Consider the following 27,137-nt stretch of genomic DNA (forward strand, 5'->3'; position numbering starts at 1 on the left):
GCCTTAGCGCCGGCAAGGCGGCCGGAAGTGGCTTTCCTCTCTCCGCGAAGACCATCGGGGGATTCCGCCTCCACCCTTTCCCGGATAGAGCGCTATGCATGCAGGGACTTGTAGTCTCAGGCTCCCCGACCGGTGGGGCTGGGCCGCACTCCGGGCGGAGTCGGCGAGCGCAGGATGTGAGCTCACAGCCCGGGACTGCTGGTGGGCAGGCGGCTGCAGGCTAGGGGCGGCTCGGAGTCCGCTGGCCACCCAGCTGAGAGGAGAGGCGCCCCCGGGGACGGTGAGAGCCGGGCCCGCAGATGCCCTCGGGGAAGGGATGGACGGCCCCTGCTGGAGTATAGCGAGCCCGGCCGGGTCCTGGGGAAAAGGCGCGGGCGGCGTTGGGGAAAAGGAGAGCTCTGATCTCCCACGGAGGGTGGGCGTGAGAATCGGTGTGGGTTTCTCGGTAGTGAGGAGTGGCCCGGGCTAGAGAAGAGCCCACACCGGCCACATTTCCCAGGATTTTTTGGGTGACGCTTAACCTTTACACCTAGGGTTTCTGCTAGATCCGCCCACTCTAGCCCTCAGCTTTCCCCGCGCCGTCCTCCGTGTCTGACGGATTTCTGGGTCCTTCTTCCTTTTAGACCTCTCCTCTTTCTACAGCCGCGGCTGTTTGCCCTTTGTTCTGCTTGGGTTCCCATTAGCTTCGTTGCGTGAGCCATGGATCCGCCCCTAGCCCCAGGCATCCCCAAATATCCACACACAAAGTGCGGAAGGAAGAGCACTGTGGCTATCAGTGGAAACTTCATTCTCACTGGAATTACTTTCTGGGGCGTCACCTGCCACAGGATTCCTGGAACCCATTGGTCTGGGCGGAATCTGATTGACGTCATCCAGGGGCTCAAAGCAATTGCTTTGTAGGAAAGGAATAGATTAACTCTGGATCCGCCGACCTCTCTTGGCAGGCCTATCCTTTGAGCTCCTTTGCATTGACAGAACATGTATGTATGCTTTCTTTGATCCTGGGAAAACTAGGGCTAGACACAAAATACATAGGGAACTTGCTAATGCCTGTTAGGGAGGTGGATTTATTCCTTTGAGGTGGGCGGAAGAAGGGAAGGTGATCTCATACCATTCTAGTGTTTCTTAGTCATTGGCAGCCTCCTGGTGAGGGTTCACCTCCCATACCCAACCTCTGTGGCAAAGGAAAGAGTCTCCCAGACAAGCCGCCAAAGGAATTCACTGCTTCACACAGCACCCACGCTGGCCGTCCACTTCCTTGGACATTCTTCCCAGGGACTTACCTAAATCTTTTCAGGGACAATTTCAATCCAACAAACTGACATATGTTAAATACTTAAAATGTGCATGGCATTGTGCTAAGCACCATTAGGGGAACACAGCAGTAAACTTAGGAAACCAGTGCCCTGCTTCTGGGTTGCACTTACAAGAGAGGAGCAACTGTAAACTCCTGCATGTAATGAGCATTCGGTGAAATCATTCCACTTTTTTTCTGTCTCCGTTATTACTAACGTGGTCCAGGCCCGCTGTCATCTCTTCTTGCCTAGACTACAGTTTCCTCTGGTCTTCCCACTTCCTCTCTTGCACCTTTACAATTCATTCTCTACCCAGCAGCCGTTATCTTTTCAAAATACACTACAAGCAAGTCAGATCATATCACTCCTCTGCTTGCAACTCTCCAATTGATTCATATATTATATAGCAATAGGCCGGGCGCGGTAGCTCACGCCTATAATCCCAGCACTTTGGGAGGCCAAGGCGGGCGGATCATCCGAGGTCGGGAGTTCAAGACCAGTCTGACTAACATGGAGAGACCCCATGTCTACTAAAAATACAAAATTAGCTGGGCATGGTGGTGCATGCGTGTAATCCCAGCTACTCAGGGAGGCTGAGGCAGGAGAATAGCTTGAACCTGGGAGGCGGAGGTTGCAGTGAGCCGAGATCGTGGCACTGCACTCCAGCCTGGGCAACAAGAGTGAAACTCTGTTTCAAAAAAAAAAAAAAAAAATATATATATATATATATATATATACACACACACATATATATATATATACACACACACATATATATAATAGCAATTAGTATGAAATCCACACTTTGTTATCATCTAACACCTGCCTTCCCTGACTTGACATCAAACCAACTTCCCCCTACTGTCTGTGCACCAGCCATTATGACCTTATTTCTGATCCTAAAACTTGTTTTTATTTTGTTGTTGTTGAGACGAGATTTCCCTGTCACCCAGGCTGACCTGCCCAGGCTCAAGCAATCGTCCCACCTCAGCCTCCCAAGCAGCTGGGACCACAGGCATGAGCCACCATATCTGGCTAATTTTTTTTCATTTGTAGAGACAAACTCTCACTGTTGCCCAGACTGGTCTTGAACTCCTGAGCTCAAGCAATCCACCCACTTCAGCCTCCTAAAGTGCTGGGATTACGGGTGTGAGCCACCACACTCGGCCCCTAAAACTTGTTTCTAACAGGAACTTTGCACTTACTCTTCCATCTGTGTAGAATGCTCTCTTCAAACCTCAGCTGAAATGTCACCTTCCCAAAGATGCTTACCCTGTCCCTCTGTCTAAATTAGTGCCTCTCCCTAATCACTCTCATATCACTGTTTTATTATCTTTATTGCATTTATCAGGTTCTGGAATTATCTGTTTATTTATTCAAGTCCTTGTTTATAGTCTATTTCCTTCCACTAGAATGTAAGCTCCATGTGGACATGACTTTCTATATTTGTTCTCTTCTGAGTACCCAGTGCCTGGCACATAGGGGTACAATAAATGCTAGCTCTCTCTCTTTTTAAAAATTCCTGTTATGATGCTCCTTTGAACTGTTTGAAGGCAAAGACAATGTTTTTTCATTGTTCCCTATTGCTTAACATAGTAGGCACTCAGTAGTTTAATTGCTGAATTAGTTAAATGAGCTAATATATATTAAATGCCAAGAGATGGGGTCTTGCTATGTTGCCCAGGCTGGTCTTGACTACCAGGCTCAAGAGATCCTCCCACCTCAGCCTACTGAGTAGCCAGGAGTACAGGCAGGTGGCAGCACACAGCTTACCTCATTGTTTTTAGATTTATCCTCTGATCTTTTCTAGTCCTTTCTTCTCCCATTCTTATTGGGAGAGAAGAGGAGAGTAGGGCTGGGCTCCCTCTCAGGAAAAAGAAAGGAAAACAGCCACCCTATAGCTGTTCTTCCCTGAAAAATGGTGACAATTTCAGGAACTTGGGACAAGCCTGGTGCCAAGAAAGGGGAAGGTCAGGAAGCCCCAGCCGAAGCCCAGGTAACCTGCGCCAAGAACACTGGCCAGCACCCCCCACCCTGGCTTACTCAATTCTCTCCTGAAGCTGCTTTTACTTTCCTTCCTGAAGCCAGACTCTCGGTGGTGCTCAAAATAAACACTGGCACAGGCTGCTCTTGAGGCTGGAATCTTTAGAAAGGAAGTGCATCCTGTCCCTCTGGCTCCTGGGAAACTCCTAGGCTAGCTGGATTCCCAGTAGGCTTGGCTGGAAGTCTGGGATCCTGGGAACCTTGACAAGAAAGTAACTGGAATCTGACTGGTAGATCTCTAGGGTGATCTGTTCCTCTGGCCCTCTCTGACTGGTTCCATGGGTTTGCTTGTCTTCCTTGAGGCCCTGAATAGAGCTGAGTCTCAGGGAGGCTGATGAGGGGACCAGGGCAGGAGTCTGGGAGACTGCCTCCAGCCCTGGTTCCTGCTATAGTAAAAATGGCAGGGAGGCCAGACACGGTGATTCACGCTTATGATCCCAGCACTTTGGGAGACTGAGGTGGGCGGATCGCCTGCGCTGAGGAATTCGAGACCAGCCTGGGCAACATGGTAAAATCCTGTCTCTACCAAAAAAAGAAAGAAAAAAAAATTAGCTGGGTGTGGTGGTGCGCATCTGTGGTCCCAGCTACTCAGGAGGCTGAGGTGGGAGGATCACTTGAGCCTGGGAGGCAAAGGTTGCAGTGAGCTAAGATGGCGCCACTGCACTCCAGCCTGGGTGACAGAGTGAGACCCTGTCTCTAAGAAAAAAAAAAAAGAAAGCAAAATGGCAGGGACTTAGCCTCTGCCAGGGAGCAGTGCTTGGGCTTGTCAAGGAGAGAATGAGTACGGTCATGTTTCCGCTATTGGCTCCTCTTGGTCTAAGGGCTCTCTCAGCTGACTCTTGTCTTCTCTCCCGTTTCCCATGTCCAGCACTGAGAGTATGAGGCTCTGGCCTCCACTGGCCACTCACTCGTGACCCTTTCCACCACGGCGGAGCCTTCCAAGCCTACCTCCTGCCGTGTGGTGATCTACCTGCAGCGGGAGATGTCGGGGGACACCTGCCTGTGCCCGGCCTCAGGGGCTAAGCCCAAGCTCAGTGGATTCAAGGGAGGAGGGCTGGGCAACAAGTACGTCCAGCTCAACGTGGGCGGCTCTCTGTACTATACCACCGTGCGGGCCCTGACCCGCCACGACACCATGCTCAAGGCCATGTTCAGCGGGCGCATGGAGGTGCTGACAGACAAAGAAGGTGAGGCATTGGGGCTTGCTGCTCGGGGTGGGGAGGGCAGGAGAGGTTCCCAAGGAAATGACCAGATCTAGAATTCAGTCACTTTTCCTCTTCACCTTATGTAAGGTGTCATCCCCTGGAGTCCCTAGTAGAGCTTCAGAATTCTGTGAAATTGTACATGGAATGCTATGTTTATGCATTTTCCAGGAAGAAGAGCCATACTTTTAAAATATTTGAATAGGACAACATTCTCATAGGAGCCATCACTTTAAGACTGGGCAGTGGGCAGAAGGCCGGCAGCAGTTGGTTTCTGTGTTGGGCTGGGCCTGGTGCCCTGAGCCTAGGCCCCTGTGGCCTGTACAGCCTGGAGGGCTGTATCCCCTGTGGGATGTGCCAGTTCTGGGTTTCAGAGAGGAAGGGTGAAGAGCAGCCATGGGCCTGAGTGCTAGAACCTCCATCCCCGCCTCTGTCACCCTGCGCGAGGGCTTTGTGCTTGTGGACCCCCTTCCTTGCCACCTGCTGCCAGCTCATCAGGTGGTCTTTGCGTGCCTCGGAGGTACCTGGTGGCAAACTAACCCCGTAGGGTCATCTGCACCCCTAGGCTGGATCCTCATAGACCGTTGTGGAAAGCACTTTGGCACCATTTTGAATTACCTCCGAGATGACACCATCACCCTCCCTCAGAACCGGCAAGAAATCAAGGAATTGATGGCTGAAGCAAAGTATTACCTCATCCAGGGGCTGGTGAACATGTGCCAGAGTGCCCTGCAGGTACACGGGTGGGGCGGAGCAGGGTGGGCAGACGAGGTCAGGAGTTGCCCCTTCTTGTGGGATGGAGGACTCTGGTTCCTGGCAGGTTGTGTGGGAGGCGTGGTTGATGAGTGCAAACCTAATGAGACAAGTGAGATGCCACCCAGGCCCACCAACCTGGCAGCCGGGTGTTCACACTTGGCAGCGTGATTAGGCCCTGCTTCTGGTGTCTATGCTTTGATACCTGGATTTTAGGTTGTCGGGGTTTTTTTGTTGTGTTTTTTTTGACTGTCACCCAGGCTGGAGTGCAGTGGTGTGATCTTGGCTCACTGCAACTTCTGCCTCCTGGGTTCAAGTGATTCTCGTGCCTTGGCCTTCAGAGTAGCTGGGAATACAGGCGTGCGCCATGGCACCTGGCTAATCTTTGTATTTTCTGTAGGACTGAGGTTTCACCATGTTTTCCAGGCTGATCTCAAACTCCTGGGCTCAAGCTATCTGCCTGCCGCAGCCTCCCAAAATGCTGGGATTACAGGTGTGAGCTACCGCACCTGGCCTGGATCTTGGGTTTTCTAAATGGGGGTCCACTTTCCAGCTGGCAGTTTCTGTTGCCAGGGGCCTCATGATTTGTGTCTGACACTTCCTCACCAAGCTGCAGGTGGCCATGGCAGAGGGGCTCCAGAGGTACCTGGCTAAGCCTGGAAAGCAGAAGATCCTAAAGAGGGTTCTCTGTTCTGTGTCGCACAGGACAAGAAGGACTCCTACCAGCCTGTGTGCAACATCCCCATCATCACATCCCTGAAGGAGGAGGAGCGGCTCATCGAATCCTCCACCAAGGTACCGGGACCTCTGAGGGCTGCGGGCTGCGGGCTGGGGATGCCAGGCCCCCGGCCTGGCCCTCACTCTGAACTCCTTCACAGCCCGTGGTGAAGCTGCTGTACAACAGAAGCAACAACAAGTATTCCTACACCAGGTAGGGTGCGTCACAGGGCTGAGCAGCCAGAGCAGACACTGGGCAGCAGACCCAATGCATGCTGCCTGCACTCCCAGCGTGGTCGGCGTGGGTCTGGGCCTGGGTCTTGGAACTAGCTGTGCTAAGTGGGGGAAGAACAGAAAGTAGAAGGGAAATTGGGACAGAGGCCTTTGGAACTCGGCAGGGTGCCCTGGCTGGGATATAAATGATTGAAGGTGAAATGCGCCCTCCACGTGTATCACAAAGGCAGCATGTCAGGTGTTTTCACACATGTCATCCTACCAGGTGAAGGGGATGCTAGGAGGCCAGTGAGCTGGGAGTCCCCTGAGTCAGCCTGTGCGGTTCACACTGGGCTGATTCTCTCCCCACACCCTCCAGCCCATGTCCTATCCATAGGCCACAGTTAGGTAGACTCAGGTGGCTGCAGGTTCAGAGTCCCAAACCCTCCCTATGCTTCCCTGTGGACAGGCACATTGCCACTGTCACCCCCACAGTAAGGGAAGGAATGCCTCCCACTGAAATAGCAGCGTTGTCTCCTTCCTTCCCCGTTAGTGAGGGGAGACCTGCTCCCTCAGTTGTCCCTACTTTGACTTAAAACCAACTCAGTTCCTTTTCCTTACAGGCCCCCTAACCCAGAGGGTACCCTATGATCCTTTCTCTCCTGGCCCCCTGGCATCTTGCTTTCATTTCAGCAGGACAGGACAGGGGAAGGGAGGGAGGGGAGGGCTCCACTTGTCTAGCACACTCCCTTGGAATGGAACCTCATTCCCAGGCCTCTTGGCCCTCGTGGGTTTTTCAGCAACTCTGATGACCACCTGCTGAAAAACATCGAGCTATTTGACAAGCTCTCCCTGCGCTTCAACGGCCGCGTGCTCTTCATCAAGGATGTCATTGGCGACGAGATCTGCTGTTGGTCCTTCTATGGCCAGGGCCGTAAGCTGGCAGAGGTGTGCTGTACCTCCATCGTGTATGCCACAGAGAAGAAGCAGACCAAGGTGTGGGGGATTCCCCCTGCATGGGTCAGGGAGGACACACACCCACTGTAGGAGGGTGTGGTTGGGGTGTGACTAGCACGCAGCAAAAGGGGCGTGCACTTGGCTCTTTTTTCCAAACATGGTAATGGTGCTGGGCAAGGACAAAGCCAGAACAAGGGGGTGTGGGGAATGGAAGGGAACCGCTTTGTTCCTGACAGCTCAGGGCAGGGGCCGTTGACCAGCAGGAAGTGGCTTAGTACAGTGGGAAGGACTGGGTCTTTGAAGTTGGCCCAATTCAGGTTTGAACGCTGGCTCCACCACTTGCCAGTTTTCTGACTTTGGATAAGCCACTTAAGCCATCTGGGCCTCAGGTTCCTTATTTGCAGACATGGGGATGATGGTATGACAAGATACGAAAATGATACAACTTTTTGGAGTGGAAGTATGGTGTAGAAATAGCTTGGGCTTTCATGTTAGAATGCTGTTCAGATCTCCTATCTGAGCCAGGGACAGAGGCGGGCACAACACTTGAGCCCAGGAGTTTAAGACCACCCTGGACAACATGGTGAAACCCCGTCTTTACAAAAAATAGAAAAATTAGCCAGGCATCGTGGCACACGCCTGTAGTCCCGGCTACTCAGGAGGCTGCAGTGGGAAGATCCCTTGAGCCCAGGAGTTTCCAAACACTCTTAATAATAATAAAATAAAATCTCCTCACTGGCCCCCACTAGCTGGGGGTTTCTGGCTAATCAACTTAGTGCCAGGTACACATCAGGCATTTGATAGGTGACAGTCATCACAAACTCAGCTGGCCCCTCTCCCCCAGCTGCAGTCAGTTACCCCAGAAAGGAGCTGCCTTCTGTGAGTGCAGGTCCTGGAGATGATCTGCTAGGGTGGATGGCAGGTCATCCAGGAAGGGCCATGTAGGTGTGAAGAGCTCAAAGTAGCCAGACTTGCCAAGCAACCTGTCGACCCCTAAACTACTCAAGTGCCTCCGGCTGGGAGATCTGCAGAGGGTTTGGGGAAGGCCAGCTTACAGGTGACCCTGCTTCCTCCTGCAGTTTTTGGTGTAGGGGTGGGAGGGAAGGTGACAGTGTGGGTGGCTCCTGACCCTATCGCTGGCGAAAGGGTTCAGGGGCAGGTCTCTAGTGGCTGGTGACGCTGCGGTGGAAGTGGCAGCAGCACCTGGCATCTTCCTAAGTGTGTTCTCCTTCATGAACTCTTGTGACCTCTCACAATACACCTGTGAGACACACAGGGCTAGAGCCACTCTCCCCATGTGACAGATGAGAGAACAGAAGCTCAGTCCAACAGAGCAGGTCAGGCTAGAATTCAGGTGCTTGACTGCATTCCCTTTCTCTCCTCCGGGCAGGTCATGCCGGTGACACACTGGGTCGGGCAGGCAGGGAAAGGCAGCGGAACCACTCAGCATAGCAGCTGCTCTTTGTATGTCTCTGCTTGGTGGTTTGCTGTGTGCCAGGCTTCTGCTAAGCAATCACATCTTTCCTGTAATGTTGACAGGAACTCTCAGGGGTTGATCTAAACCATCCTTTTGTACATATGGGAGCTACCGCCCAGAAGGGTTCAGCCCAAGGCTCCACAGCTAGCAAGTGGTGGAGCTGTGTTTGGACCTAGGCCTGGCCCACCCTCTATGCCCACTAGTCCCTTGGTCTCAGGCTGGGGTGGGGGTGCGGAGGGTGTTGGTCTTCCCTGTCCTCATGTCTATAGAGTACACTCCCTCACCCCGCCTTAGGAGGGAGGCTGGCTCTCCCTGGAGACGGACCGCCACCTGTCTTATGAGGTAGCAGAGGCCTTATGGAGCCTCAGGGCCAGCAGCTCTGACACACAGCTCCCTCTCCAAGATGAAACATTGCTCCGTCTTCATCCTCCCTCACCCCAGGTGGAATTCCCAGAGGCCCGAATCTATGAGGAGACACTCAACGTTTTACTCTATGAGACTCCCCGCGTTCCCGACAACTCCTTGTTGGAGGCTACAAGCCGTAGCCGCAGCCAGGCTTCCCCCAGTGAAGACGAGGAGACCTTTGAACTGCGGGACCGTGTCCGCCGCATCCACGTCAAGCGCTACAGCACTTACGATGACCGACAGCTCGGCCACCAGTCTACTCATCGTGACTGACCAGACCCTCAAAAAGTCAGGGCATGGGAGGCCCTATCTCCCGTCCTGTGGAACCTGCCCTATTGGCCACCCCATGCTGCTGCTGGCTGGGTCTCTGCTCCAGCACCCAGAGGCATGACAGACCCTGCTCGGAGGTCAGAGGGTCTGGGCAGAGGAGGGACCACATTCCTCTGCCTTGCCCCCGAGCACTTATGGAGACTGAGTCCTGTCCTATCTGCTCACCATCACCCTTCCTGTCTGACAGGGAGCTGCTTCTGCTCCCTGGGGCAAATGGGCTGACCCACCTCCTGCCGAGAACCTTCCCCTAGGCCCTCTGTGGAAGGGCTACTGCCCCTTAGGCCTCAGCTGAGGCCCATGGGGAATGGGTTCATTCTGGGGAAAAGGCCGCTCCTGGTGTTGTAGAGGCCCAGTTTTATAATGGAAGGTGGGATGTCTTTTTTCCTAAGGTGTTTAAGCACAAGGCTTGGTAAGTTTGGTTTTTAAAAAATAATCTAGGAAATGAATAGTTCTAAATCTAGTAACGAGGAAACTGGGCATTTCTTTTGCCCTCCAGGGTGCCAAGACCCTACATATGGCAGAACCCTTGGCCCTTCTCCATGCCTGTGGGATCTGTTTCTTTAAAGCACTTTGTACTGTTATTCAGGAGGTTGATATTCTCCCTGACCCATGTTTTTCTACCCTAATCCCTGCTTCCCTGCAGAATAGAGGATAAAGAGGGGATAAAGAGGAAGCAATAAAAAAACATCCAACAAAGCAGCTCTGGCTTTGCCAGCCTGGCCAGCAGCTCAGAGTGCACCGAGGAGGGAAGGATGGCTAAGCTGGGACCTGCAGTCCTCACAGGGTGCCTGTGAGAAAGGACATTTTACCTCCCCATCTTAGAGTCACATCACTGGCTCCTAGGTCTAGCATGACTGCTCTTTGTGGTTCTCTTGAGTACCCCTGGCTTCCAGCCATGCTGTCCTCACATACGGTAAAGCCAAAGAGCTGTCACAGGGGCCAGAAACATGAGCCACGGCAGGAAGACCGTGGAGCCTGTGGGTACTGCATGGTGTTGGCTGGCATGCCCATCACCTGAGGACAGCAAACTCAGAGCCCGGTGCTCCCAGCAGCCCCTGCACAGAGGTAGCCCATGCTTGGCCACACATCTACCCCCTGCCCACACCACCTGTGGTCTTGGTTTGTCCTGGCTGGGATAGTGGTTCTGCCCAGTGGTGTCTCTCAGTGCAGGATGACAGGAGCAACTGAAGCACCCTGAAGGCTTTCACTCCTTGTTGGGTAACTCAGCCATGGAGATGCCAAGAACTAGCCAGGAGGTAAGTTCCTCTTTAGGGCTTTGGTTTTCATTCCTTTTTGTTTGGCTTGGCCAAACCAGAATTCAGCTTATCTGAATTATTTTCCAAAGGAATGGTATCAGGGAGGGACTGTTCTGCCAGCCTAACAAAGCAACGTAGCCACATACTGTACCCACTTTCCGCTCTTTGGAGAGAACACAGGTTATCAAGTTTATCCCTCTTAACTACTTTTATGATAGCTGATGCCACAGAGCCTATGGGCAAATGCCAGACCCAGGGTTAGACACAAGGACCTGAAGTGACATGACGGCGGGACAAGGGAAATGTGACTTTCTAATTAGGCATTTTATGTTAGTCACAGTCTTGAATGTATAAATAGCACTAAGACTCTCAGGTCAGGTACCTTGGTGGTCAGCTACTAGTTCTTCCAGCCCTCATTGAGGTTAACAAGATAAAGACAAATCCATTTCTTTGGCCAAATTCAGGCTTTGGCTTTGTGACTTTCCCACAGAGACTGGAATGCCTCGGCCTGAGACCACTGGCCTATTTTCTCAGCTGCCCTCTTGAGGTCCTTTAATACTCAAATTCCCAGCTCCCCACTGAGGTGTTTTGATGCTTGCCTTTTGACCTCCCCATCCCCTTTAGTCCCTGCTTACTGCTTTGACGTTCACATCCTCAGTGTCTCGGTCTTTCTTGCCGAGAAAGCACAGTAGTCTGGGACTGGGCATTTATCTTCTCTGACTGAAAATATCTCCTTGGTCTTAAGGAAAATACTAACATTGAACTCACTGACATGATCTTAGCTTCTTAAATCAGACTTTGTGGCTTAAAAGTTTGGGGGTTTTCTTTGAAAGTTTCCAGCCCTATTCAGAAAGCAACTCTTGGCTGTGTGCATTTTTCAACTCCAAGCAGCCCAAGGGTAAGTAAACAAAAAAGTATAGAAGAAGGTCAGACTTTCTTGTCAGTTTCTGAGAAACCTGGCAGCCTGCTGTTAACAACACAGACCAGTATTGGATTTTATTGAATTTGGTATGTGACCAAGGTGGGCCTAAAGGATGGCGCAGGTCCTGGGCAGGAGAGAATTTTTCCTTATCACATAACTGTAATGTTTGGTTGCTCAGCATTAGTGATGGAAGCAAACACTAATTTCTAATAAAATTGTGCTAAACTCAATGGTACAGAGCCATGTTTACAGTGAGCAGGCCTTGGCCAGCTTGCGGCCATGGGCTGAGTTCCTGTGTTTCCGTTATCACCTGACCTTGTGTTCTAGCTAGGTCATAAGCGCGACTGTACTGTTGCCCTGCAACCCCGGCTCCCCCTGGAGGACTAAGGACAACACTAACAAGGGCTGGAACTGTGATTTAATATTAATTCAAGAAAATGACCTCTAACAATCACTGCAGTGGCAAAGGAGAAGAAATCCTAAGAATTGGGGCAAGTTGCAGCACAATTCATCTCTGGCTCTTGGAAATCTGAGAGAAGCTCAGGAAGTAGCTTGGCTTAGTCGTCATCCATACCTAAAGCTGCTCCTCGGCCAAATTCCTGCATTTGTGGTCTGGATGCTTGGCAGAGTCATGCTTAGGGCTGGCGCACCCATTGCTCCAGGAAACCCGACTGGCTTGCCTCCCTCCTCTCCTGGGCCTAGCGAGGCCAGAAATGGCAATGGTTGGTCAGTGCTAAGAGCCAGGCCACTCTGACTCTGACACTGGTCTCCCTCTCTGCATTTGGCAAAAGGTAAAGTGAACAAGAGTCCAGTCCAGCAACCCTGCCAACTAGCTGAGAGGCACATTGACCGTAGGAGATGTCCAGCCAGCCTCCAGGCTGAGAGGGAAACAGGCACATGCCCTACCGGGGGGCAGCTCCCTGGAAGGGCAGCAGAGAAAGCAATCAAGGGCACACACTGGGTCAGAAGGGAAGTCTGAGACTCTGGGAGCAGAAATGGCAAGGGTGGCCAAGCGTGCACTGGTTTACTGATCAAACCTCACGTGACAGGCCAGGAAACTCCTCCAGGCCTGTGGCAGCTGAAAACAGTTCCTAGGTGGAGAGGTTTACTGGAACATGGTATAGGCAGGGCTTATGAGGAGGCCAGCCTTGGAGGTGTCCCACATGGGTCTTCTGAAGAAAAGTTATACCACCCTCACCACAAAAAGAACCCCACAATCAAATTAAGAGACCCACTGTGGCCCATGATGGGGAGAGAAGAGTTCTGCAGCAATTGTGGGATGACAGTTGTTCTTCCTGGTGACCAAGGAAGCACTTGGGGCCTCAGCTGGCCTTACCAGTGAAGGCCTGAGGGTGGTGTCTTCTCATCTTTATTGCTTTCCAGGGAGAAGGGAGGGATCCGAACATCAAAGTGGGAGCCATCAGGTCTTTCAAAGCGGAATGTACCCCTGCAGGTCAGAGAGAAGCTGGTTTAGAAGGAGCCAGGGCCGAGGTCTCCTAAGGATCTGGATGGCCCCATGCCCTCAGCTGCCAGCCACAGAGGACGTGTGAGCCTGAGCTCTCTTCTGTCTAGCTCATGACAGGATGACTCGTCCAGAGACCCAAGAGCCCCTCATGGTTATCCATGAAAAGAAAAACAGCTGCAGTGGTTCATGTCTATAATCCCAGCATTTTGGGAGGCTGATCCTGGCAGATCACCTGAGGTCACCTGAGGTCAGGAGTTCGAGACCAGTCTGACCAACATGGAGAAACCCCGTCTCTACTAAAAATACAAAATTAGCCGGACGTGGTGGCGCATGCCTGTAATCCCAGCTACTTGGGTGGCTAAGGCAGGAGAATGGCTTGAACCCGGGAGGTGGAGGTTGCAGTGGGCCGAGATTGCGCCGTTGCACTCCAGCCTGGGCAACAAGCAAAACTCCGTCTCCAAAAAAAAAAAAAGGTGTCCAGATTCTGGCCTTTAGATACATACTGCATAAGCTACCCAACTGCATTTTCAGGCTAAGGAGTGAAACACAAAGGGAAAAAACCCAATTATATGAGAAACTCTGCAGCATCAAATCACCAGACCTCTTTGGCCTAAGACCTCAGTCCACAAATCATAGGGAACTGGGAAACAGGCAGTAAGAGAAAATCAGACAAGTCCCACACAACAATAAATAGCAGATAAGGCTGCCTCCAAGAATGTAACTTGGCCCAGAGTTAATGGCAAGCTCTAAGCTCTCACTGTTTTGACCTACAGCTTCTGTTTGTGGAGCTGGGTGGTCCCTACTGCTGTGCACACTCACTCACCACATGTGCCCACTGGAAGCCTGCAGCGAGACGTGGCTGCTATACTGGAACGCGGGCTGCTCCTTGGATAACACAGGTTCCTGTAAGGGTTTAGGCAAAATGGGTCAGGCCAAGCCCCAGGGACATGTTTCCTGTACCCCAGGGTTACATGCTGACTGCCAGTTCATCAAGACTGAATGTCCCCCGCCCAGCCACCGCCATAGCAGGCATCCCACAACGTGATAACGCTGCCTGCTAGTACCTCCTCCCACAGCATGACCATTTGGCCTGGGCCTCTTATGCTGGCTCTGGGAAAGATATCTCAGACTGAATGTCCGAGGGCACTGGGCAAAGGACCTCCTCTGCAGCCTGGGGAACACAGTGAGACCCCATCTCCACAAAAAAAAAACTTTAATTAACCAGGCATAGTGGTGTGTGCCTGTAGTCTTGCTACTCAAGAAGCTGAAGCAGAGGATTGCTTGAGCCCAGGAAAGTAAACTATGGTCACACCGCTGCACTCCAGCCTGGGTAACACAGCGAGACCCTGTCTCTAAAAACGAAGGACCTACTGTGGAGATATCCCCTCCAGTGTCCATTCATGCGTGCTAAGTGCCAGGAACCACAGCAGGTACTCTGCAAACCTCTGCTGCTTTAATTCTCCTAGTGATCATAAGGTAATTGGTGGATCCACATTTTAGCAGTAAGGAACTAAGATTTTGGTTAAATAACTTGCTCAAAGTTATGCAGTGAATATATAACTCAGCTGGAATTTGAAGTCACTAGCTAAATCTAAAGCCCTGTTCTTATTCACTTTACCACCTGCCTCCCCAGTCCCCGCTTTGATAAATGCTTGTTGAATGTCGCCCCTGACACCAGTACTGCTTGTGACTTTATTTCTCAGGAGACAGGGTTGGGTAGGCAAGGATTATAAAATCAGATCTCTTCAAGGACCAGCAGAGGATGTAAACATGTAAAGGGGCAAAGAGGCAAGATCACAGCGAGTGGTGGGGGTGCGTGCCCCACCTAACAACATTCAAATTTCGGTTTCTAAAAGACACTACACCAGTTTTAAAAACTACACAAGTTTTGACTTCAGACTCACTTAGGTTTAAATCCAGGCCCTGCCACTACTAGTTATGGGACCATGGGCTAGTTATTTAACGTCTCAGTCTCACTCTCTTCATCTATGAAATGGGTTTTAAGAAACCTATCTCATGGGGTTGTTTTAAGATTTCTAACCCAAAACAACACAATGTGTTCACAAAGTGAGCCTCTGTCTATAACCACAAAGGAGAAGGAAGCCTTGCACTAAGCCCCCAGGCTTGCTGCACAGGACCAGAATTACTAGACCAGGGATGCTCACCCTGCCCACTACCCCTCGGCCTCGCACTGTCTCCAAGGTGCCGGAGAGACTGAATATCCTCCAGTGCCGCTCCCGGAGCTGTACCACGTCACTGTCAAGGTTCTCCAAACGGATACAGTAGCGCCACTGAAGGGGATGTGGGAGAGGGAGTTTAAAAAAAATAAACTTTGGGTAACCCTCCTCAGAATTCTGTGCAAAGCAAAAGTCAACAAAGCTGACACATGCACTGCACAGGTTCCGCTCCCGCCAGAAGGTGAGCTCCCCTACCTCCACCCTGACCCCCAGGCACACCCCACAAGCTCCCCTTCTCCCAGACAGTGCCACTCACCCAGTACACGTGGGAATTCTGGGCTTCCTAGGGAGAAAATAAAAAGAATTTAAGTCCCACAGGGCAAGACCAAGTGTGTTCCAATCAACATCTCTCCAATGCAGTTGATGTATTCCAGGAAGGTTGCAGACAGACCAAATTGAGAGTATCTGTGAGATAAGGATGATAGCTGAACCATGGCCTACAAACCCACAGGGAGGCAACATCCCTGTATCCACTCCTGGCCTCCCCACTCTTCATCCCTTCAAGATCGCCAACAGAGCTGGATGCCAACAGAAATCAGCTACAGGACTCTTACCTTTTTCACTGTCCTCCTGGCCAGCCCTGCCCCCTATCCTTACTGCCCTGGGCCCCTGTCCTCCTCCTGTCTCCCATTACTGTCCCTTACTATAATACTTTAAGTTGGCCTCCTCCACTACTATGAGGTCCTGAAAGACAGGGACGGTGTTTCATTTATATTTGTATCCAAACATGCAATGACTATCACACTTCTCTGACCTATAGCTTCTGTCTGTGGAGTTGGGCGGCCCCTACCACTGCACATGCTTACAGCCAGGCAATGTTTAAGTGTCTATAATGTGTAAAGTGTTATGCCTACACTGCTTTAAATAATTATGTGTATATTCTTCATAAACATGGCTCCCTTTGAGCAAGAGGGAAGAGACAGGATAAAGGATTCCTTCCTGGGACCTATGGGTTTCCCTGCCTGCTCTAGGTCTTGGTGTCAGCCACTGTCTAGAGGCTACTCAACCCCACCACTTGGGAGCAGAACCACAGGGACATGGTTTATATTTAGACTCCCCTCCCCCAGCAGTCACCTTAAGGACACCATATACCTTGAGGCCTACCCCTGCTAGAAGGGGTCCAGGCTGGCCACATACCCTCATGCCCATGTAGAAGGGGATGACAGTGACACGTATGTTCTCAGTTGTTTCCCGATGAACATCAGAGAGCTCCAGCCAGGGATGATTCTTCTCTTGCCAGGCCCTTAGTGTCTCCCGAGCCACAAAAGGAGGTGCTGGGGCAAGATACAATTGGTTAGTCCAACCCAACAGTCCAATGCGATTGCCCCTCCTAGAAAACCCTTCCTAGTGGTGGCCCAGGCAAACAGGATGCTCATACATGAAGCAAAAGTACAGGCTGGAAGAAGGCACAGGACTGCTACCAAGAATAAGCCCCGAGGAGCTAGTGTACCTAGCTCCTGGGAGTTAAGAGCCCTGGTTTTCAGCCCTCACTCTGCTACTAACAACCTTGAGTCCCTTGTCATCATCCCTGATCCTCAGTTTCCATATCTGTAAGAAAATAACTGCCATCTGTCAGGTATGACACCTATGAGGCATCACAGGTCTAACAGGGGGTTGAAAAGGGTTGTGGAAATAGAGCTTTGGAATTACTTCTTTTCTTTTCTTTTTGAGATGGAGTCTTGCTCTGTCGCCAGGCTGGAGTGCAGTGGCGCGATCTTGGCTCACTGCAACCTCCGCCTCCTGGGTTCAAGCAATTCTCCAGCCTCAGCCTTCCAAGTAGCTGAGACCACAGATGCACGCCACCACACCCAGCTAATTTTTATATTTTTAGTAGAGACAGGGTTTCACCAAATTGGCCAGGATGGTCTCGAGCTCTTGACCTACTGACCCGCCCACATCAGCCTCACAAAGTGCTGAAATTACAGGCGTGAGCCACAGCACCCAGCCCATTTTTTTTTTTTTTTTTTAATCTGAGATGGAGTCTCGCTCTGTCATCCAGGCTGGAATGCAATGGTGTGATCTTGGCTCACTGCAACCTCTGCCTCCTGAGTTCAAGTGATTCTCCTGCCTCAGCCTCCCAAGTAGCTGGGATTATAGGCGCCCACCACCATGCCCAGCTAATTTTTGTATTTTTAGTAGAGACAGGGTTTCACCAGGTTAGCCAGGCCAGTCTCGAACTCCTGACCTCAGATGATCCACCTGCCTGGGCCTCCCAAAGTGCTGAGATTACAGGCGTGAGCCACTGCGCCCAGCCCTGGAATTATTTCTATGATATTCTTTGATGAAAAGGCCCTCCTATTCCACCTCCCCTTCTTGAGAGAGATTACCTTTTGTCTGGTCATACAGAAGAAATCTTTCAAAGAGTTCATGTTGGATGGGAACCTGATCAGTGGAGGTGTAGGGGAGGATGTCTTCATGGCTGACATAGTCCAAGCCTGGCACAGAGATGCAGAACACAGTGAAACTCACACAGGAGAGGAGAGAAATGGGGTTGAGAAGAGACATTAACTGGCCTTGTCCCAGTATGGGATAACCCTGGTATCATACCCTGGCATCATAATCCCTCCCAGTGGATGACAGGACATCAGGATCCTCTCCCTGAGACACACCAGACTCCTCCTTGACAGGCACCATTCAAATGCTAACTACTCACCTGGGATGGCATAGAGGGCCCGGCTGTCATCATGGTTAGCCAAGAAGGTCACAGCTTCTGTCTGAGATCTCTGAGACTGAGGCAAGAAGTGAATCAGGGCTTTGTTTGCCACTGTGCAGTTCAAGGCCTTGGGGACCAGGACTGACCTGGGCTCTGTTTGACCCCTTTCCCTCCCTTTGTCCCCATTGGGATGCAGGACTTTCCATGGAGAGGACCCCCAGGCCCAGCCATTTTGCTTACTTACTATATGTGGGCAGTCACGGGCATCAATCAGCACCTGATAGTAAGTGTGAGTTTTGCCTTTCACCTCCTTGGAGCCATGGCCAGCAGGGTTCTCTGCTCTATGGGATGGGAGAAGGAGGCCAAGATCACCGCACAAGAAATGGAAGCTGCACCTGATTCAGCTCCCTACCCCTCCTGACCTAAACAGGCTGGTCCCTGATCTGAAGGGGCTTTTTAGCACCAGCTGGACACCCATTCTGCAGCACCTCAGCTCAGCTGCTCCTCAGTTCTGGCAAATAATACAGCATGGAAGACCATGGTATGGAGCCATCATCTGACTGTGTGGATACCTCTTAAAAGAAGGGGGCCATGTTGAGAAAATCAAATTGCCACCTCAGTCCCCAGGGCCCAGAGTACTCTTGTCTTCTTATATCCCAGGGACTGTCTGTGATCACTTAATGGAGCTGAACTTTTTCTGTTTTAATGTATTCTAGGGATGATGTGAGATTGAGGGAAAGACTCCAGCTGAACATCAACAAATCAAGAAGACTTGTCCCCCAAATGCCCTCTGTGGTACTCATAATGAAAATTAGGAGTGGCTTAGGAAAGCATTCTGGGGAGGCCTAAAGGGACTCTCTGACTGAGACTATCCCTGGCACTCAGCACTTTTGTCTCCATGGGTCTTAGTCCCAGAGAAGTACTCTGGGGATGTTTCCAAGGCCCAGGAGGATGCTGTCGTCACCCCTGGTACCCCCATTACATATGTCTGCCATCTCCTCCTGAGGATACTGTGAGGCACAACCACAGGGAAACATACTTTTCTGGAGCTGCAGAAGCAACATCCCGGTCATACAGTCTGGCCTGCCAGGGAAACAGGACAACACCTCGGTAGCCAAAAATGCTATGAAGGAAAAGCTGGGAGGAAAGAGGGGCCTCAGTGAGTCTGTAGTCCAGCAAATCCATCCAGGTGGGCCCCAGACCACAAAGCAGCACAGGTGGAGGCAACTCCAGCACAAGGTCTTGCTACCTTTTCCCTTGAAGTCTGTGATCAACCAGACCAATGGCTGGAACACTCTTATTTCTTCTTTACCTGGCTGACTCTACTCATCCTTTAGGTAAAAGCTTAGGCCTCCAAGAAGCCTTCCCTGACCTCCCTTCCACTTAGCACAATGTACAGCTATTGGCCATTTGCAAATCATTCATTCTTTTCTAGACTAGAAACTCCACAATGGTAGGAATCATGTCTACTTTGCTTTCTGATTTAACCCTAATGCACAATGCCTGGTCTATTGTAGGCACACAGAAAAATAAAATGTTGAACAAACAAAAAGTCTTCCTTAACTTATGATATCCTAGAAGGGCCTAAATCTATCCCAGTGGACCCAGAACAAAGCTGATATAGAAAAAGAACCACACATCCAGAGTTTACCACACTAAAGTCAATTTTACTGCAGCAAAGCATCAAAGGTTTACTTTTCTGAAAGCTCCCTCCACTGGCTTCCCACCATCCACTATGTTAGAGAAATCTTCAGCAACTTGTCTAAACCTCACTATAGTCCATACCATCCCTGTCCACACTAACTTGGAAAGAGAACCCACTGACACATTAAGTGCATTCAAATCTAGGAGAACAGAAACCATATCTATAAAACTTTGATTCTGAGCTAGGTGCGGTGGCTCACGCCTGTAATCCCCAGGACTTTGGGAGGCCAACGCAGAAGGATCACCTGAGGTCGGGAGCTCGAGACCAGCCTGACCAACATAGAGTAAACCCATCTCCACTAAAAATACAAAATTAGCCGGGCGTGGTGGCGCATGCCTGTAATCCCAGCTACTTGGGAGGCTGAGGCAGGAGAATCATTTGAACCTGGGAGGTGAGGGTTGCGGTAAGCTGAGACCATGCCATTGCACTTCAGCCTGGGCAACAAGACCGAAACTCTGTCTCACAAAAAAAAAAAAATAAAAAATAAAATAAAAAATAAATAAAAATTTGATTCTGGTCTGGCACCAAACATCAAGGAGGAATGAATGGAAAACCATACCATGCAGGCCTGTGACCTAATCTGACTTCTTTCAGAAGCAGAGCACTCTATGAAAATGAAAGATGACCCAGCCCGATACTCACCTGCCCGGTCTCATATTTTCCATTCTGTTTTGGCACCTCAAACACACCAACTGTCTCCAACACTTTGCCCTCTGGTCGATTTCTGAGTAGGAAGGAAAAGAACAAGTTGAGAAGAACAAAGCTGAGAAGGTAATGGTACTCATCCACCAGAAAAAGCTCCTAGGATACTGAGGGGCCACGGTGATGACAGCAGAGAAGGGTTTGGGGTAGTGGGGCCAGCTGGAGCAGGAAAGGCTTTACTCCTCCTTGGTGAAAACCTCCCCAGTCTCCCAGTGTTAGATGTGACCGCTCCCATATTACTGTCTTCTCTCTTCACGGGGCATTCGTCATATCATGCCCTCACACTCTGCTCAAACGTACCCCTGCCCTTGTTTCTTCCCTAACCCACGCTCCTGACCTTCCACAGCACTTTAACTGTCTTGCTCACTTTTTCAATTTTTTAAGAAGGGGTATATCTTTTCTTCTTCTTTTCTTACATTTTCTAAATCACAAGTCATCAAGCAATGTCCTGCCCACTTTACATTTCAGTTGTGTTCATGTCTTATCTTTATTAAATACTGTAAATTCCCTGGGAGCAATGCCTGAGTCTGATTAGCTGGTACTGCCCCCTCAGAGCCTAGTGTAGAAGAGGTGCTCAAAAAATATTTGTCCTGTATTGTAATTCCATGTCCATCTCCCCCTCTAACCTGTAGCCCTTATATTGCCCTTGAAAAGCTTAAACATCTCTAGATTTCCTACTGCATCTAGCGTCTCTCAATATCGTTTTTGTTCATACTCTCACAGGGGTCTTAAATTGCAAATAGCTATCATTTCTCCCCAGTGTCAGTGTCTAATATCAGCTACTAAAAGGTCAGCACCGTCAGTCACCACTCTGAACAGGGCTGCACTTTCTAAGGGCCCTTCAAATAAAGGCTGTTTTTACTGTTTTGAAGATGTGAACTTTATGCTTCCTCCCACTGATCCACCAGCCCGTTTGATCCGCCGATCCCATCCGCGGAGAGTTTCCACACCACCCCCTTGGCCTCAAACCCCCTTCCCCGAGTCACATATAGAAAATCGATCTCCCCAGAGTCACTTGGAAACCTGGGGCCTACGAGGGTCCACACCCAAGAGTCTCGTTTCCCACCTCTAGCATCTTTCTGAGGGAGACTTTATCCGAATCCAAAGGCTGAGGGTTCAAGCCAAAGCCCTAGGGCTGAATTAAAAAGGTGCCCTCTGACAGCAGTGCTGGGGACCCCAGCCGGGGAAGTAGCATTCACTCGGGGAGGGTAAACTGTTCCCCCTCAGGTCCAGCCCTGTACAACCAGGGCTCTGGGCCGCGCTGGCTTCCCTGCTCCTGGCACATGTCCCAGACAGCGCAGGTCGGCTCCCTGCTCGGGACCCTCTCCCGGGTCAAACTCCAGTCACCCTCAGCAGGCCCGGGCCCCTGGCCTCCGTACTGGCCAGGAACACGCTCCCTGGGCTCCAGGCCCAGTCCTCGCGCCCCCTGGCTCCGTCCCTCACCGGGACGAGAGGTGCCTCCGCGTCGCCGTGGTCGCCGCTGGCGAGAAGGCCCCAGCTCCAGCCGCCGCACAGAGCGGCCTCGGCCACCGGGCCCCAGTCAGCGACCGGGACCACCAGCGGCTTCCCACGGCCAGGGCCCGCCGGGCTACACAGGTTGCCATGTCCCGCCCGAGCGCCCGCCGGGCTGCTGACACAGAGCCTGACCGGCGGCCGGGCGGCGTTCCGCCCCCGTCCCACACTGCCCCGCGCGGCGTCCCGGCCCTCTTGGCCCGCCTGGTCCCACCCCGGAGCTCAGAGCTACTTCCGGCGCGCGGCGGGCGGAAGTCTGGGTTGGGGTCACCTGACCGGAGTGTCGGCTAGATATGGCGTCCTCTTTGCTTGCGGGCGAGCGATTGGTGCGTGCTTTGGGCCCCGGCGGGGAGCTGGAGCCAGAGCAGCTACCCCGAAAGCTGCGAGCCGATCTTGAGGCCGCGCTGGGAAAGAAGCACACGGGCGGTGATAGCTCCAGTGGCCCCCAACGCTTGGTTTCTTTCCGTCTCATCCGGGATCTGCACCATCACCTAAGAGAAAGAGGTGAGCCCCAGTCTCCAGTCCGGGGTCGCCTCCTTGTTTCCAGATCGATTCCCTCCTGAGATCTTTTCACATCATTCCCTTTCTTCTACGGAGCACTCATCTAGACAAGCGAAGAGTCACCCCATAAATCCCAGGGCCACCCACTTTCTTAACTCCCATGGGAATTTCTCGTGGATGACAAATTTGCTTGTGCAGTTTTTTGCTCTTTTGAGAGCCCCCTCTTCACTTCCAGGAACACGTAGGCCCAATTCACCCTTGAGAAAGTCTAGGTTTTTACTAAATACAAGTATCACAGGTTCTGTCTCTTCGTTTTGCTACACTTTAGGAATCAGCTTACACTTCTACACTTTAGGAATCCGGATTTCTTTCCACCTCAGAAGCAAGGGTGGTGAAATCTGATACTTTGTTTTGTTTTGTTTTTGATATAGGATGACAGAAGCTGTGTTGAAAAATCTGGCCTGGGAGTAGCATTCGAGTTCCAGTCCTAGCTCTATCACTAATCCTCTGAAGGAGTCATTTCTCCTCGCTGGGCCTCAGTTCCCTTATATGTAAAGGGAAGGAATAGGACAAACTAGCACATAAGTTATTTTGCCAGAAGTAGCATAGACTAGCCAGAAGTGCAAAGGGTAGACTGCTCAATTATTAGAACTAGAAAGGACCTTAGAAAGAGATTGCCTAAGGCCGGGCGCGGTGGCTCAAGCCTGTAATCCCAGCACTTTGGGAGGCCGAGACGGGCGGATCACGAGGTCAGGAGATCGAGACCATCCTGGGTAACACAGTGAAACCCCGTCTCTACTAAAAATACAAAAACTTAGCCGGGCGAGGTGGCGGGCGCCTGTAGTCCCAGCTACTCGGGAGGCTGAGGCAGGAGAATGGCGTGAACCTGGGAGGCGGAGCTTGCAGTGAGCTGAGATCCGGCCACTGCACTCCAGCCTGGGTGACAGAGCGAGACTCCGTCTCAAAAAAAAAAAAAAAAAAAAGAGATTGCCTAGTATTAGTGTCCTCTGAGCATTTAGCATCACTATGAGCTAAACCTATTTAGGGAAGAGCTATTGTGGCCACAGAAATGATCTAACCCAAAGGCACAAATAAATGGCTTACATGTTAGTTGTAACACTGGCAGGATAATTGAGAGCTGACAGCTAAAGTCAGCTGTGCAGCACTGGGAGATACCCTTATGGAAGTATCCAAAATTCTTTTCAATTGAAAATGATCCTGGAAATGGATTAATGTAGAGATGGCCCTGTTTTATTTTGGTAGAAAGAAGGGCTAGACCCCTCTTGATCTTAACCCTTCAATCTTAGCTCTATGGATCATTGCGTTTGTGAAACCTTTTCTTCTCAGATTCCAAACTATACCTCCATGAGCTCCTAGAAGGCAGTGAAATCTATCTCCCAGAGGTTGTGAAGCCTCCACGGGTACGTAAGGGATACGTTTGTGGGAGTGGTTATTGACTGAGTTGGGCTTATCCATGATACATTGAACTTATAAATCAACTTTTAGGCTTGAAAATTTGTTTTTGAAATCTTTGGGATCTGGGGGAACCAGATATTGTCCTCCCTATCAACTGTTTGGAAAATTGAGATTAAAAAAAACAAAAAGTTTCAAAACATTGGAGTTAGAACTAACTAGTATTTGGGTCTCCTGATACCTTTAGCAGTGCTTTTCCCCTGGAACCAATGATGGTGATGTGCTTTCTAACAAGCTGGGAATATCATTCTTCTTATTTGATTTTTCTGCTTCAGAACCCAGAACTAGTTGCCCGGCTAGAGAAGATTAAGATACAGCTGGCCAATGAGGAATATAAGCGGATCACCCGCAACGTCACTTGTCAGGTAAGGGCCTACTCTTCAGTACATGGACTAGGTAGCCCCTCACAGTAGGGCCCTGCACTGCAAGAAGGTATGGAGTTTAGAAGAAACATGGACACTTGGTTTCTATACTGTTCAGGGACCATAGGAACTCTGCATACAAACTTAACGCAATTCCCATCTCATTCACTGAGACTCTGGGCTGAGATGGTGACCAATTTTTAAACATCGTAGAAGTGGGAGTGAGTTAGCTGGGTGCGGTGGCTCACGCCTGTAATCCTAGCACTTTGGGAGGCTGAGGTGCTTGGATCACTTGAGGTCGGGATTTGCGACCAGCCTGGCCAACATGGTGAAACCCCAACTTTACTAAAAATACAAAAATTAGCCTGGCGTGGTGGCGAGCACCTGTAATCCCAGCTACTTGGGAGGCTGAGGCAAGAGAATCACTTGAACCCAAGAGGCGGAGGTTGCGGTGAGCCAACACTGCACCATTGAACTCCAGCCTGAGCAACAAGAGCAAAAATAAAAGGGGGGGGAGAATGAGTCTTGGAGGCTTTTTTTCTTTTTCTTTTTTTTTTTTTTTTTTGAGATGGAGTCTCGCTCTGTCCCCCAGGCTGGAGGGCAGTGGCAGGATCTCTGCTCACTGCAGCCTCCACCTCCGAGGTTTAAGTGAGGTCTCTTTTAGTAGAGACCATGTTGGCCAGGCTGGTCTTGAACTCCCAAACTCAGGTGATCCTCCTGCCTCGGCCTCCCAAAGTGCTGGGATTACAAGGTGAGCCACTGTGCCCAGCCATTGGAGCCTGTCTTCTGACAGGGCTCCCTACTATTCTATGGCACGCTCCTACCCTGAAACAGAAGAGTGGATGGGTACTGGCAGCCTGTGTCCTCTCTCCAAAATGCATGCTCTGTGGTCCAGAAAAGAGTCAAAGTGGTTCCAGACAAAAAAATCCCTGGAGAAGGCAGTTAATGTGTTGGGGAATAGAGAGGGCTGAGCCCAGACTGACAATGGATGCTCTCTGAGCTGCTTCTATTCTGAATCATCTGCTTTGTCTTTTTCCCAGGATTCAAGGCATGGTGGGACTCTGAGCGACCTGGGAAAGCAAGGTGAGGTACTAGGAGATCAGGCTTCTAAAGCCTCTTCCTGAGATGGGTCATGACACTCAGGCTTGTTTGACTGGAACCCAGTTGGTGGGGGAGGCAGCCATGAGATAAGATCGCCTCCTAGAGAATGTTGAACTAAAGGTTCCCTCTCTGGCTCCTCCCCAAAGTGAGATCATTGAAGGCTCTAGTCATCACCATCTTCAATTTCATTGTCACGGTGGTAGCTGCCTTCGTCTGCACTTACCTTGGAAGCCAATATATCTTCACAGAAATGGCCTCGGTGAGTAGGCACTTGGCAGGGCAGGGTGCCCCAGGTAGGGGTGTTAGTGGGTAAGGGAGGACGTATGTGAAAGTGCCTTGCACAGGTTAGGAATTGAACAGATATTTATGCCATGAACAAGGGGAGCATTAGAGCTTTCCAGCAGTCACAGGGGATTAGGTAATAAACCCAGGAGAAGCCACATTCTCTTTTCTTCCCCTCCCTCAACTTAGAAGGGGATTGGGGGCTCTCCATCCTCATTCAGGTTGCTTGGGTACAGAGCTGGGTGTTGGCCTGCATCCCTTAAGCCTGGTTCTCCCCATCTCCAGCGGGTGCTAGCTGCATTGATCGTCGCCTCAGTGGTGGGTCTGGCTGAGCTGTATGTCATGGTGCGGGCAATGGAAGGCGAGCTGGGAGAACTGTAACTGGTGCTTCATCTTCAAGTCTAGAGAAGACTTTGGGGGCTTCAGGGTCCAATTGCCAGTCACTGACTCAGTCAACCCATCAGACTTTTTGTATTCAGCTCCAGTTAGTCAGAAGACCAGCCCAGGCCAGCTGCTGTTTCTGTGGGGAGCCCTATGTTCTGTGAATTTCCAAAGGGAGCATTGGAGGAGATTGAGATAACACATCTTTAAAATGGAAAGAACTGGTCTTGGTCTGTCAGTACCTCTTCCTGAATCCGGTACCCATCTGCCTTCTCCAGTCCATTCTAGACACTGCTGGGACTAGGGTTTTTCCTTCAGGAGCAAATGGAATCCAGGCCTTCCCAGAAGTAGACCATACTGCCTTGAACTTGTTCATATGTACAAACTGATCACCAGCTTTCTCCAGACATTTTTAATGCAGACCTGTAATTGAGTTCAGAAGCCTCCAAGAAAACAGAAAGGATCCCCTTTCTCCAGTTTGTGCTGGAAGAGGAGCTGATCAGAGACATCAAATAAGAGAAAGATGGGTTGCTGTAGGATGGTAGAACTGGAAGCAAGGCAGCTACCTTTTTCCTAAAGGAAATGGTATTAGGCCCCTTTTCCAGAAGATAAGACAGACTCGTAGATATCAAATGACCAGCTATGGTCCTTCCTCTGTTAAATGGAGCCGAAGTCGCCTGTGTTGTCCTGAAGTCTTGTAATGTTTAACTTCTGAGAACTTAGATTAGTGGTGTGATGATAGGGTCTGTATAACGCACTGAAAAGGGTATCAGGCTTAGTTACTTATCCAGTAAATATTTATTGTATCCAGGGTATTTCTATTTTAACTCCTGTGACAACACAAAGCACAGTGATTTCCATAGTTCTAATAGTTCTAACTGTTCAGGGTCTGCTCCTCATGGTACACTCTTCTTGGTTCACTGTATGTACTCCTGTTCTCTCTTTTTTTTTTTTCCCAAAGCACTTTTCTGTTTTAATAAATTATATACTCATTTGCTCAGTGGACACTTCCTCTACAATGTTTGCCAGTTTCTGTTAGTTGGAAGAAGTGTCAGCTGTGAGAAGACAAACTAGGTGGCACTTTGCAGTGTTTCCAGTAACCTGAACTGTATAAAATTTTTGTTAAAAAGCTACACTGGGCCGGGTGAGGTGGCTAACACCTGTAATCCTAGCATTTTGGGAGGCTGAGGCGG

The 27,137-nt window shown here is 50.6% G+C and overlaps 3 protein-coding genes across 7 annotated transcripts; 2 read left to right on the forward strand and 1 right to left on the reverse strand.

Moving 5' to 3' along the window:
• The first annotated feature begins 123 nt into the window (after positions 1 to 123).
• LOC105476111 (TNF alpha induced protein 1) lies at positions 124 to 11,800 on the forward strand. Of its 2 annotated transcripts, XM_011731777.2 has the most exons (7): positions 124 to 280; positions 4,207 to 4,525; positions 5,106 to 5,275; positions 5,999 to 6,088; positions 6,172 to 6,224; positions 7,024 to 7,219; positions 9,099 to 11,800. In XM_011731777.2, the coding sequence occupies exons 2-7, from the start codon at positions 4,321 to 4,323 to the stop codon at positions 9,333 to 9,335; spliced, it is 951 nt and encodes a 316-aa protein (XP_011730079.1). In that variant the 5' UTR covers positions 124 to 280; positions 4,207 to 4,320; the 3' UTR covers positions 9,336 to 11,800. The 2 variants fall into 2 exon arrangements, with proteins under 2 accessions (XP_011730079.1, XP_070938671.1); XM_071082570.1 differs by lacking the exon at positions 7,024 to 7,219.
• A 173-nt stretch (positions 11,801 to 11,973) lies between these two features.
• Positions 11,974 to 22,011, reverse strand: LOC105476178 (DNA polymerase delta interacting protein 2). 2 transcript variants are annotated; one of them, XM_011731860.3, is made up of 12 exons: positions 21,776 to 22,011; positions 20,273 to 20,354; positions 18,965 to 19,062; positions 18,170 to 18,266; positions 17,926 to 18,001; positions 17,600 to 17,707; positions 16,410 to 16,546; positions 15,529 to 15,555; positions 15,201 to 15,326; positions 13,859 to 13,938; positions 12,907 to 13,017; positions 11,974 to 12,268 (listed from the first exon to the last, which is right to left on the reverse strand). In XM_011731860.3, the coding sequence occupies exons 1-12, from the start codon at positions 21,934 to 21,936 to the stop codon at positions 12,145 to 12,147; spliced, it is 1,227 nt and encodes a 408-aa protein (XP_011730162.2). In that variant the 5' UTR covers positions 21,937 to 22,011; the 3' UTR covers positions 11,974 to 12,144. The 2 variants fall into 2 exon arrangements, with proteins under 2 accessions (XP_011730162.2, XP_011730164.1); XM_011731862.3 differs by having other exon boundaries at positions 11,974 to 13,017; positions 21,776 to 22,010.
• Positions 22,012 to 22,098: 87 nt separating this feature from the next.
• LOC105476166 (transmembrane protein 199) lies at positions 22,099 to 26,951 on the forward strand. Of its 3 annotated transcripts, none has more exons than XM_011731847.3 (6): positions 22,099 to 22,348; positions 23,693 to 23,766; positions 24,094 to 24,183; positions 25,221 to 25,263; positions 25,428 to 25,540; positions 26,028 to 26,951. In XM_011731847.3, the coding sequence occupies exons 1-6, from the start codon at positions 22,138 to 22,140 to the stop codon at positions 26,106 to 26,108; spliced, it is 612 nt and encodes a 203-aa protein (XP_011730149.1). In that variant the 5' UTR covers positions 22,099 to 22,137; the 3' UTR covers positions 26,109 to 26,951. The 3 variants fall into 3 exon arrangements, with proteins under 3 accessions (XP_011730149.1, XP_011730150.1, XP_011730148.1); XM_011731848.3 differs by having other exon boundaries at positions 26,043 to 26,951; XM_011731846.2 differs by having other exon boundaries at positions 22,101 to 22,348; positions 25,849 to 26,951.
• Positions 26,952 to 27,137: the final 186 nt, after the last annotated feature.

This window comes from Macaca nemestrina, chromosome 17, assembly GCF_043159975.1.
Source record: "Macaca nemestrina isolate mMacNem1 chromosome 17, mMacNem.hap1, whole genome shotgun sequence".
NCBI lineage: Eukaryota > Metazoa > Chordata > Mammalia > Primates > Cercopithecidae > Macaca > Macaca nemestrina.

Excerpts from the sequence above, each read along its gene's own strand:
- LOC105476178 (XM_011731860.3), bottom strand. The coding sequence starts at position 21,936 with ATGGCAACCTGTGTAGCCCGGCGGGCCCTGGCCGTGGGAAGCCGCTGG. Across the intron at positions 20,355-21,775 it reads CGGAGGCACCTCTCGTCCCG|AAATCGACCAGAGGGCAAAG; the intron begins GTGAGGGACGGA and ends CTTCCTACTCAG. Across the intron at positions 12,269-12,906 it reads CCACCCTCAGGCCTTCACTG|GCCCAGGAGAGGAGGGAGGC; the intron begins GTAAGGCCAGCT and ends TGGCCTCGCTAG.
- LOC105476111 (XM_011731777.2), top strand. The coding sequence starts at position 4,321 with ATGTCGGGGGACACCTGCCTGTGCCCGGCCTCAGGGGCTAAGCCCAAG. Across the intron at positions 6,225-7,023 it reads AACAAGTATTCCTACACCAG|CAACTCTGATGACCACCTGC; the intron begins GTAGGGTGCGTC and ends TGGGTTTTTCAG. Across the intron at positions 7,220-9,098 it reads CAGAGAAGAAGCAGACCAAG|GTGGAATTCCCAGAGGCCCG; the intron begins GTGTGGGGGATT and ends CCCTCACCCCAG.
- LOC105476166 (XM_011731846.2), top strand. The coding sequence starts at position 22,138 with ATGGCGTCCTCTTTGCTTGCGGGCGAGCGATTGGTGCGTGCTTTGGGC. Across the intron at positions 23,767-24,093 it reads AGGTTGTGAAGCCTCCACGG|AACCCAGAACTAGTTGCCCG; the intron begins GTACGTAAGGGA and ends TTTCTGCTTCAG. Across the intron at positions 25,541-25,848 it reads TCTTCACAGAAATGGCCTCG|CGGGTGCTAGCTGCATTGAT; the intron begins GTGAGTAGGCAC and ends CCCCATCTCCAG.